We start from the raw sequence: 12,350 nt of genomic DNA on the forward strand, positions 1-12,350 counted from the left end.
GGTTGTTTCCATGTATTGGCTACTGTGAATAACCCCACTGTGCTCATGGGGGTGCAGATGTCTCTTCAAGGTAGTGATTTTATTTCCTTTGGATATATACCCAGAAGTGGAATTGCTGAATCATATCGTAGTTCTATTTTTAATTTTTTGAGGAACCACCATACTGTTTTCCATAATGGCTTACCAATTTACACTCCCATCAACTGTGCATAAGGTTCTCTTTTCTCCACATCCTTGCCAATATTTATCTTTTGGCTTCTTGATAATAGCCATCCTAACAGGTATGAAGTGATATCTCATTGTGGTTTGCATTTCCTTGATGATTAGTGATATTAAACCTCTTTTCATGTACCTATTGGACATTTGTGTGTCTTCTTTGATGAAGTGTCTATACAGGGCCTTTATCCATCTTTTAATTGGGTTATTTGAGGGTTTTTTGCTATTGAATTGTACGAGTTCCTTATATATTTTATTAGTCCCTTATCATATATATGATTTGCAAATATTTTCTGCAAATCTGTAGGCTGCCTTTTCATTTTGTTGATTGTTTCCTTTGCTGTGCATATGCTTTTTGGTTTGATATAGCCCCAATTGTTTATTTTTGCTTCTGTTGCCTGTGCTTTGATGTCAAATCCAAAAACCTATTGCCAAGGCCCATGTCAAGTGTTTTTCCCCTGTTTTCTTCTAGGAGGTTTAAGGTTTCAGGTCTTACATTTAAGTCTTTAATTCATTTGGGGTTGATCTTTGTGTTTGGTGTAAGATAAGGGTCCAATTTCATTCTTTTGCATGTAGATGTCCAGTTTTCCCAGCACCATTTATTGGAGAGGCTGTCTTTTCCCCATTGAGTATCCTTGGTGGCTTTGGTGAAGATTACTTGGCCATATATAAGTGATTTTTTTAAAAGAGATAACTTTAAATTGGCTCTAATTATAGGTATACATATATCACATTTGAACTTTCTATAAGACTGTGTTGTTTTATCTAAAAATATAACAGTTGCCAGGGCTGTCATTTTCCATTTAACTGAATGTGGGATACCCACAAACCAGCTTCCCACAACAAAATCATAAACACTTCCCATAGCAGGTCCTGTGCCCTTTGTGGAGACTCCCTCTTCCTCTAATTGCCTCCAGTTTCCAAACTCTCACCTCCCCGGTGCAGAATTACAAAAGCGAGTGTGTCAACCTCATACTGGAAAAAGTGTTAACGTGATGAGATCTATTTTCTTTGGAAAGGAGGAACTGTGAGTGCAAAACTAAAGGCAGCTCAGATCAGGTTAACACATGTCCTTGGCTGGAGAAAAAGCCTTTAACTTCCCATGATTGATGCAGCACATTCATTCAACTAGTCCCTATGGTTCCTGGAGCGTATGAAATTTTAAAGTTTCCAGTATACTCAGTGAGTGAAATAGCAGATATTTTTTGACTAAAGGACAACTACATATTATATAATCAAGAGGATGGAAATCCCAACTCTACAGAAGCAGTTATTTTGGGAAAATGGGTCTTGGAATCTCCTTGGTGACTCTTTGGTTAGACAATCCCAGGCCATTGCCTATGAACAAAGTAAGCCCTGCTCTTTTATTAACCACCGGTGAAAAGGAGGGCAAAGGATCAACTAGGTCATGGGCAGATTGCCAGGTTCTCTCTGATGTGCTAGAAATAGGTGTGGCTCAGAAATGGGCTGACCTCTTCCTTTTGTACCTCTCCCTCCAACATATCAACACCACCTCAGAAAATATATATAATTCTTATCTGAATTGTGAACGCAGGAGAAACCTCACTTGAGAACAATGCTTTAAAATTTGCTAAAATTATGCACTCAACTTTATTTTTTTTTTTTGCGGTATGCGGGCCTCTCACTGTTGTGGCCTCTCCCGTTGCGGAGCACAGGCTCCGGACGCACAGGCTCAGCGGCCATGGCTCACGGGCCCAGCCGCTCCGCGGCATGTGGGATCCTCCCGGACCGGGGCACAAACCCGCGTCCCCTGCATCGGCAGGCGGACTCTCAACCACTGTGCCACCAGGGAAGCCCCTATGCACTCAACTTTTATTTCTTAGCTTGGAACATATATGCCCCTCAGCTCTAAATTGTCTGAAAATTTTGCATTTTTGCCATCATGTCGTCTTTTATGGATGGTCTCCAATAGTCAAAGTGGTTTGATGTAAAATTTGCATGGTTTTATGAGGACTATTTATTTTATTTCATTCTAAGAGAATCCAAGAAGCTGTCTCTCTCTTTTCCAGTTGGGATGCAACTGAATATCTGGATTGGAAAATTCCTGTCTGAGCACACTGGGTGTATCATGCACTATCATGCCACTATGTTTAACATCTTTTGAAAGTAGAAACCTAGTGTAAGAAATTATCAGGGCTTAAAATGAATGGTATGGTATTCCCACCAGCTTGTTAAGATACCCACCTTGTTGGTGTTGGCGTGTGTGTGTCGAGGGGGGCAGTTTGTGATTTTGCTAAGAGTATGAAAAGGAACTAGAAAACTAACATTTGATTGCATGGGTCTGTCAGTTGCTTTCTATTAGAATTGCTTTTATGTCAAATCATCTGTCTAGCAGAAAGCTTTCTTAATAGGGTATTTTTTTTAATAGGTAGCCTAGAATTCTGTTCTCTTCTATTAGGGTCCATAGGAAAAAGAAGGGAAGATTTCATTCTAAAGAAATGCAGGAAGACTAGTTTGTACTAGAAAGTAGAAATGCAGCCTAGCACAGTTGCCCCTAATGATGCTTAAATAAAGGGAATGCAGAGTTAGGGTGGGATGAGGGAGTGATAGATGTTTACATACAAGTTTACAATATGCTTCTAAGCAACACTGCCCTCTACAGATGGATTCCCAAGGCTTGACTTCAAGGCAACTTTAAGACATTGAAAATAAAATTAATTTGTTGAATGAGATCAGTTGCCTATGGAGGTGAATATCTCCAAGAGTTTTTCTGTTAATAGGTATCCAGGAGCCTCTCCAACACCAAATTCCAATTAACATGACCAAGAGAGCATAGTCGGAATCTGATTCTAACCAAGGAAGCTGAAACCCACTTAATTAACTATCCTAGGTCTTAACAGAGACTGTGCCAAGAGAAGAGGAAGGATGGGCGTGGAGCCTAGACAAGGAGAACAGAATTAACAGCTATTCAGTTATTGGCAACATGAGTTCTGTACAGCCCAAGAAAGTCATGCTTTGACTGGTTGAATTGAGCTTCCCAGCCTGCTGCAAAGGTTACCCTTAGAGTGGAAATGGATCATATGCCTAACTCCACTGAGTCTTAATTTCCCCATCAGTAGGAGGTGAGTTCAGAGAGGTAATGGGACATACTTTGTAAAGGACCTATGGGCTACTGTGAAGACTTGATTTTTATTCTGAGTGAGAGAGCCATTGGAGGGTTTTGAGCTGAGAATTGATTGGGATTATCAGAAGCTAACATTGTAGAAGGATTAGAAGGATCAAATGATCTAATCCACCTAAAGCATTTAGCACCACGCCTAAACTATTAATAGTGCTCAGCAAGTGGTAATCATGATTGTGATAGCACCATGAAGTGGTGCTATCAAAGTGGCTCCTCTTCACCAAGACTGAATCATGAAGAAATAGAAAATCTGAACAGACCTATTACTAGTAAGGAGATTGAACCAGAAACCAAAAACCTCCTAACAAAGAAAAGCCTTGGGCCAGATTCACTGGTGAATTTTACCAAACATGTAAAGAATTAACACCAAAAAAACAAAAAAGAATTAACACCAACCCTTCTCAAAAGCTTCCAAAAAACTGAAGAGAGCGGAACACTTCCTAACTCATTCTATGAGGCAGGCATTACCCTGATGTCCAAGTCAGACAAAGACACTACAAGAAAAGAAAACTAGAGATCAATATCCCTGATAACTACTGATGCAACAATCCTCAACAAAATGCTAGCAAACATAATTCCATAACATATTAAAAGGATTATACCATGACCAAGTGGGATTATACCATTTAATCCTGGAATACAAGGATGGTTCAACATACAAAAAAAATCAATCAATACAACAACATATTAACAGTGTGAAGGGGGAAGATATGATCATATCAACTGATGCAGAAAAAGCATTGAGAAAATTTAATACCCTTTCATGATAAAAATACTCAACAAACTAGGAATAGAAGGAAATTACTTCATATAATAAAGGACATATATGAAAAACCCACATTGTACTCAATGGTAGGATCATACTAAATGGTGAAAGACTGAAAGCTTATCCTCTAAGATCAGGAACAAGACAAGGATGTTCGCTTTTGCCACTTCTGTTGAACACAGTATTGCTGAATAGTATTGAAAGTTCCAGTCAGATCATTTAGATAAGAAAAAGAAATAAAAGGCATCCAAATTGGAAAGGAAGAAGTAAAATTATCTCTGTTCACAGATTATAATGATCTCATATGTATAAAATATAAAAATTCCACAGATATACACACACACAACTATTCAAACTAATAAATGTATTCAGCAAAATCACAGGATGAAAAACCTATGTACAAAAAAACCAGTTGCATTTCTACACACCAACAACGGAAGATCAGAAAAAGAAATTAAGAAAACAATTTCATTTCCAATAGCATCAAAAAGAATAAAATACCTAGGGGTAAACATAACCTAGGAGGCAAAAGACTTGTATACTGAAAACTACAAAATATTGCTGAAAGAAATTTAAAAAGGCACAAATAAATGGAAAGACAAACTATATTCACGGATTAGAAGACCTAATGTTTTTAAGATGTCAATACTATCCAAGCGATCTATAGATTCAATGCAATCCTTATCAAAATCCCAATAATTTTTTTGAAGAAATAGAAAAATCCATCCTAAAATTCATATTGAATCTCAAGGGACCCAAAATAGCCAAAACAGTCTTGAAAAAGAACAAAGTTGGAGGTCTCACATGTCCCGATTTCAAAACTTACTACAAACTACAGTAATCAAAACAGTGTGGTACTAGCATAAAGACAGACATATAGACCAGTGGAATAGAATAGAGGGCCTAGAAATAAACCCTCACATACATGGTCAAATGATTTTTCACAGGGATACCATGAGCATTCAATGGGGAAAGGATAGTCTTTTCAACATACGGTGTTGGGAAAATTGGATATCCATGTGCAGAAGAATGCATTTGGATCCTTAACTTATACCAGATATAAAAATTAACTCAAAAGACCTAAATGTAAGAGCTAAGACTATAAAAGTCTAAGAAGAATACATAGAGAAAACTTCATGATATTAGATTTGGCAATGATTTCTTAAATATGACACACAAAGCACAGGCAACAAAAGAATAAATAGATAAATTAGACTTCATCAAAATTAAAATTTTTGTACATCAAAGGACACTATGAACAGAATGAAAAAGCAACCCACAGAATGGGGGAAAACATTTACAAATCATATATCTGACAAGGAATTAATAAGCAGAATATATAAGGAACTCCTATAATTCAACAACATAAAATAACTCAATTTAAAAATGGGCAAAGGCCTTGAATAGACATTTTTCCAAAGAATATAACAAATGGCCAATATGCACATGAAAAGATGCTCAATATCACTAATCATTAGGGAAATGCAAATCAAAACCACAGTGAGACACCACTTCACACCCAATAGAATGGCTATTATCAAAACAAACAAAACTTCAAAAAGCAACAAGTGGCGGCATGGATGTGGAGAAGTTGGAACACTCGTGCATTGTTGGTGGGAATATAAAGTGGTACAACCACTGTAGAAAACAGTACGTCAGCTCCTCAAAAAAGCAAAGATAGAATTACCATATGATTCAGCAATTCTCCTTCTGGGTATATACTCAAAAGAATTGAAGACAAGGTTTTGAAGAGTTATTTGTATACCCATGTTCAGAAAAGCAATAACCTCAATTGCCAGAAGGTGGAAATGACCCAAGTGTTCATTGGTGGATGAATATGTAAACAAAATGTGGTATAAAAATACAATGGAATATTATTCTGCCTTAAAAAGGAAGGACATTCTGACACATTTCAACATGGATGAACCTTGAGGACATTATGCTAAGTGAAATAAGCTAGACACAAAAGGACAATACTGTGTGACTCCACTTAACATGAGGTACTTAGAGTAGTTAACTTCATAGGGACAGGAAGTAGAATGGTAGTTGCCAGGCAGTGGGAAGAGGGGCCAATGGGGAGTCAGTGTTTTATGGATACAGAGTTTGAGCTGGAAAAGATGAAAAAGGTTCTGGAGATGGATGGTAATGATGATTGCACAACAATGTGAAAGGAGTGACCACCTGAGCCTGTGACACTGCGTCCAGAGCACGATTTGCGTTTTGGGGATGTCTTGGTTACCATTTCTCTGTCTAGTAGCAAAGCCAGCCTGTTACAAAAAGCAGTGCAGTTAGCAACTGCACTACGAGCTCTGTTTCCCTTCCTTTTTGTAAAGTAGACTTTTAGTTAAAATACCCAGGAATGATTTCCAGAACCACAGTTACTTTCTCTTCCTGTGTTAGGCTGGCTACTTTGTTGGCGTAAGAACTAGATGAAGGGACTGCCCCGGTGGTCCAGTGGCAAAGCATCGCCTGCCAACACCGGGGACGTGGGTTCTGTCCCTGAAGATCCCATATGCCGTGGCGCAACAAAGCCCTCGTGCCTCAACTAGAGATAGCGAAGCCCTCACGCTGCAGTGAAGATCTCGCCTGCCGCAGCTAAGACCTGGCACAGCCAAAAATAAAATAAAATAAAATTAAATTAAATTAAAAAATAAATATTAAAAAAAAAGAACTGGATGAAAACTTACCACTGCTATAGAAAGACTTTCTGAAACTTCCAAACTAACTCTGAAGCCCTTAGTTGCTTCTTGTGGGAGCTGTGCCTTTCTTACACTGCCAGATTTGTCAAGGGAGAGGGAGAGAGGAGAAAAATAGCACCATTCAGCTAGGAAGAAGGCAGTGTTAGGTCTGATATGCAATGATAAAATAAAGTAGAAATCCTTCTCCATATATTCCAGCCCCCCTTGTCTTCCCAAGGCTAAGATGGGAGTCTCTTCCATGTGCTCCTGTGGTGTCCAGTGCTGACCCATAAGCCTTCTCGTACTGCACTGACACTACCCAGTTACCCAACCGTATCTCCTACTGGAATGTAAGCAGCTTCACGGACTGTGTCTTAAACTATCTTTGTTTCTCCAGGACTAGTGCTGTCCTGGCACAGATTAAGAACACAGTACTTCTTGGCTGAAAAATAAAGAGTAAACAGCCTACTGCTGTATTTCATTGACTGTACGATCCCACCCATTATAAGACTTTTCCATTGCAAGACCACTAAGAAAGAAAAAATTTATAATCAGAAGATAGCAGCAATTATAAGACACATTCCACTTTTATGGTTGTTATCACCTTGGTTTTAGTCCTGGATCAGGGAAGAGATGACCGCAAAAAGGTTGAAGACTAATTGGCATCACTTCAGAAATACAGATATGTGCACGTCAACTTACACAAACGAAAACCTTTCCTCTCTAATTAGTTCACTTGGCCTCCCTATCTTGAGCTTTCCTGCTCAGACCAGATGTTGTTTCACATTGAAATGACTCACCCTCCTGTCTGAACCCCAGGAAACTAAAGACAGATAGAGGGACTCATTTCTCAGGTATGATTATGTACCAAGGCTGAGCTCTTAAAAAAAAAAAGTATTACTTGTTGCCTCTTCCAAGACAGCTTAAACGATGAGGCTCAGTGCCTCCAAAAGAGAACTATTTTGCCTCCAGGCAAGCTTGTAACAAAGAAGCTTATTCATCATCTTCTGAGAGGAAACATGTCATGACAAAAGTACCAGGTAATGAAAAATCTGGGCACTCCTATGGCACTTTTAATGGGAAGATCTCACAGCAATCCCACACTGTCACTGACAAAGCCTTGCCATCAGCAGGAGGCAAAGTAGAAAGCATCTCTTTCCGTCGTGTTATACACCATGAAACTAAGATAAAACAATGTTAAGCAAATTAATAAAAATGAAAGGTATGAATTCAGGTATGAATACTTGACTGTAAATCCTCAAACATCCTACAAAGAATAATAATAAGCAGTAGAAGCATGTCATAATTCAGAGGATAGACAGGATAGAGATAAACAGAACTGGGCTCCAATCCTGGGTCTACTACTCCCTCCCTCTGTGACCTTGGGCAAGTGTCTGACCCTCTCTGAGGGTCAGTGTCCTCATCTGTACAATGGGACTTGTAAGAATATGCGCCTCACTGTAACCATGTAACGATAGGGTACTCTATGTAACGCGCTCAGGACAATGGCAGGTGGACAGCAAGTGCTCTGTGAATATCAGCTCCTCAAATCGGAACCAAAACAGATGCCCGTTTACTACGCCCACGGGACTGCACACCCTGGCACTTAATTTTGCAGTGTTTCCGTTTCATCACTCCCAGTTTGGTCTTTTTCTCCTCCTTGCTCAGTTTGGGACCCAGAGTCCACTGCTGCGTTTGCTACCCCGTGGGGTCCTCTCTTCTTTGCCTCCCCCCACCCCACCTTCCTGCTGTTCCTTCTGTGACCATCCTCAGGCTGGGATGATTACAATGGCCCCTCAGCTCCAGTCTTCCCAAATCTAATCCATCCCACGTGGCCCCACCTGTTTATCTTCCCACAGTGAAATCCCAAGTGTGACATTCCTCTGCTCAAAATTCCCAAAGGTTCCCCACTGCCTTCTCACCACAGCTTTCAAACCACTTTTGGCCTCAATTTACCTTTCCAGATGTCGCTCCAACTTAACCAAACAGATGTACCTGCCTATCCCTATGCTGCATTCCCCTACATTCAAGCTTTTGTTCATACAGTTTCCTTTTATTGCAAGGTCCTCCCCTTCATCTCTGCCTTTAAAAATCCTAACCCTCCTTCTAGACCAACCTCAAATTCCACCTCCCCTGCAATGTTCCTTTCCAGACCCTCCAACCTCCTTTGAAACGTCCTATGTGTATTTCTCTTTGAGACACTTATATTCAGATTCGCATTAGGGCTGCTTCCATCATAAGGCCTGCCTCACCTCTGTGGTCTGTCCTTGGCTTTGTTCATACCAAGTGGACAACAAATATGGATGTTACCCTGCTGCGTTTAATTGGTTATATTTGAATACACTTATTTACCTTGAACCCCTGTGTCACATATGCCACTAGCACAGAAAGATAAAATCAAATCAACTCTTGTACTTGCTGCTATGTTTAGCAACATAGGGTGGGTCCTGGGTTGCTGGAATCTCTACCCAAAAGAAACTCTTCCAGCCCATTAAAATAGTGCATCATTTGTTCCTTTAACTAACGCAGCAGATATCATCTTAGCCATGCCATCCACTAAGCTAACTACGGTACTACTACAAATGTCTTATTCTGGATGTGGGTGTAAACTGAAAATTGAACAAGAAATATTTGGGGTTCTGTTTGTTTGGGATTTTGATTTAGAAAAAAAAAATTACAGTTCTTGCTATAACAGAGGGCTTGGTGAAATCCTCGGTCCAGTCTCAGAATAGAAGGATGTAGACAGTAGGGCTGAGCTTCCATCTTTTAATATAAGCCTGTAGAATGTCAAGTGAAACTATTTTTAAAATCCCGTTTTAATCCTATCTTCACTGTTTGGCAGTTCTCATTGCTTGCGTTCAAATCAGCAAGTCAGACGAAAAGCGATTTGTTAAACTAGATAGAAAAAATAATCTTAAAAAATCAGAATATCTTAGTAATGTTTGATGCCAAAGACTTCTCGGTTTTTTCAATCTGGTCCTAAGCTACATGGGCAGGAATACAACCCCAGAATGCTCAAGGGGTGTCTCTGGAAAACATCATTCAAGAAACCCCGCCTCTACACTGTCTCCCAAATTGAGATTACCAGGAACTTTGAAATGACTTTGTAGCTCAATCCAATCAGAATATTCGACTTGAGGACACGGGGAGGGGGAAGGGTAAGCTGGGACAAAGTGAGAGAGTAGCATGGATATATATACACTACCAAATGTAAAATAGATAGCTAGTGGGAAGCAGCCGCATAGCACCGGGAGATCAGCTCCGTGCTTTGTGACCACCTAGAGGGGTGGGATAGGGAGGGTGGGAGGGAGATGCAAGAGGGAGGGGATGTGGGGATATATGTATACATATAGCTGATTCACTTTGTGATACAGCAGACACTGACATAACATTGTGAAGCAATTATACTCCAATAAAGATGTTAAAACAAACAAACAAAACAAAACAAAAAATAAAAGTTAAAATCCAGTAATTCCAGTAACAGGAAAGTAGATATATAAATAACTCAAGATGCTGCCTTTTAAGAGCAACAGCACCAGTTTTTTCAAATAACGCCCTTTAAGTCTCAGAAAACGATCACAGAAACATCCCCATTACGAATAGGTTTATAGGCCAGTTCCTTTCTTTACTGCTATGCGTACACTGATGGTCCTTTCCAAATTTTCCCAAATATCATGTGATTCATTGTAAGTAGAGGCAACTTCTTAAATTCTATAATCAAACCTTTCGTATTGTGGATCTTCATATAGATAAATTCACAAACCAGTAAAAATTTTTAAATGCTTTTCCAGACCCTATTTCTCCTCATCTTGTGTTGAGACACTGCTGGTTCTGGAGCACCAGGGGCAGGTAAAGGTCAATGTTGGCCACTGCCAAGGCCCTGGTGCTTATTGTCATGGCCTCCCTCCGCATCCTTTGAGAACCTTATGAGAATTTAAAAGGCTTTACACACTTCCTCTCGCTAGTAAGAGCTCCCCCAATGTCTCACTCACTCATAACGCTAAACAAGCTTGTTTCCTGAAGACACTCACCAAACACTGGACTCTCCCCCAACACCACTCCTTCTACAGTAACACTGGGAACACTCACCGCTGGCGTTTCAATAATTGATGGTCTGGGAATAGAAGTCTGAAAAGTAACTGCTTCACAGTCCGACGCCCCATCTAGAGAGCTGGGCAAATCCACAGGGGTCTCCGCGGGCTGGACAGCAGCGTGGTTACTTGAATTCCGGTTCGCACTGCCATTTCTCTCTGAATGGGTGCCGGAATCTCGCCTTTTCTCTGGAGTTCCTTCTTCCCTTCGTGGGTGACTTGGGTGTCGGCCCGCTTTGGCCTTGGGCTGAACAAAGACGGTGGAAGGGCTATCGGCTGCGCTGGGCTGATCGAAGGGAGCAGTCTCCCTTGTGTCCCCAAAACAAGCCAGCAGCGCTGAGCACGGGAATGGATGCATCCTTCTAGGTGGAGATTTCAGGCTTTCAGCCAGCCTTGCCTTCCACCTGGACATGCCCCGCGGCGAAACATTACAGAGTTCAAAGGGGGAAAGAAAATTCTCCAGGGATTCTGATCACCTCCATAGTAGGTGACTGTTTCCTTGCCTGAAGGACCTTTAGTGGCTGCCCCCAAATAGAAGATTAGGAGATGGCCAGGCCACCCTCCCTGAGAGTCCCTCGGCAGCCAGCCCCGCTTCGGGAGCATCCGTTCCCGGCGATTTCACGCTCTTCCTTCCTTGATGCCGTCAGTGGCTAAAGAAAGCTGTCTGTGAGGCATGTGGTTGACTTGGGTTACAGTCCCCAGGCGGGGCAGACACTTCAGTGTGAGGTGCTGCCAAGTCAATGGACAGCTGCTTCAGATTACCTTGGAGGCATAAAGATAATGTAGCTGATAGCATCCGCCATAATAGCGTCAGCCCGTGTATCAATAACATCACAACAGCCACGTAACCTTCTTCGGTTACCCCCTTCAAATATTTATTCCCCCCAACAAAACAAAAACCACCCAGTTATGCGTCACAAGTGAAGACCCCCGAGAAGGTCCTCGACCCTGGAAGCTGTTTCATTATTAAAATAGGAGGCCGACTTGAATCTTCCGTCTGGAGAGATCCATGTTTGGGTCTGATGTCCCAAGAACTTTTCTCGATCTTTCCTGAATCTTCTCCCAAACAAACTTCCTGGCTTCAGGATCCATATTGTCGCCTGGTAACTACAAAGAAGTCTTTGTTAATTTGGTCTTTACTATCCATGCTAAGTCCTTTATTAATTTTCAACAACACCAAAAAAAAAAAAAAGAAAAAAAAGGAGCCAACGTGAGCAATTAACACAGATATTATGTATGTGTGAATGTGTGTTCTGTCCATCTACTGTGTATATTACTTAATTTTGGAAAATAACCCCCTTTTGAACATAGATCTATTTTTCAACACATCAATTTGTGAATGGTGAAATAGAATAAGAATAATAAATTATAACCACATTCCAAAACTATGCTCAAAATTGAGATCTTTCCTTAGCCGAGCATCTGCTAGGAATGCTAAAGAAATATAATACTGTAAT

The 12,350-nt window shown here is 40.6% G+C and overlaps 1 protein-coding gene across 1 annotated transcript in view; it reads right to left on the reverse strand.

Moving 5' to 3' along the window:
* Positions 1-11,305, reverse strand: part of FAM107B (family with sequence similarity 107 member B) — a 216,755-nt gene extending 205,450 nt beyond the window's left edge. The window contains exon 1 of the mRNA XM_019933461.3: positions 10,895-11,305. Within this exon, the coding sequence (XP_019789020.1) occupies positions 10,895-11,305 (411 nt within the window). The remainder of the gene's footprint in view (positions 1-10,894) is intronic.
* Between the last annotated feature and the right edge of the window lie 1,045 nt (positions 11,306-12,350).

Source organism: Tursiops truncatus, chromosome 2 (assembly GCF_011762595.2).
Source record: "Tursiops truncatus isolate mTurTru1 chromosome 2, mTurTru1.mat.Y, whole genome shotgun sequence".
In the NCBI taxonomy this organism is placed as follows: domain Eukaryota; kingdom Metazoa; phylum Chordata; class Mammalia; order Artiodactyla; family Delphinidae; genus Tursiops; species Tursiops truncatus.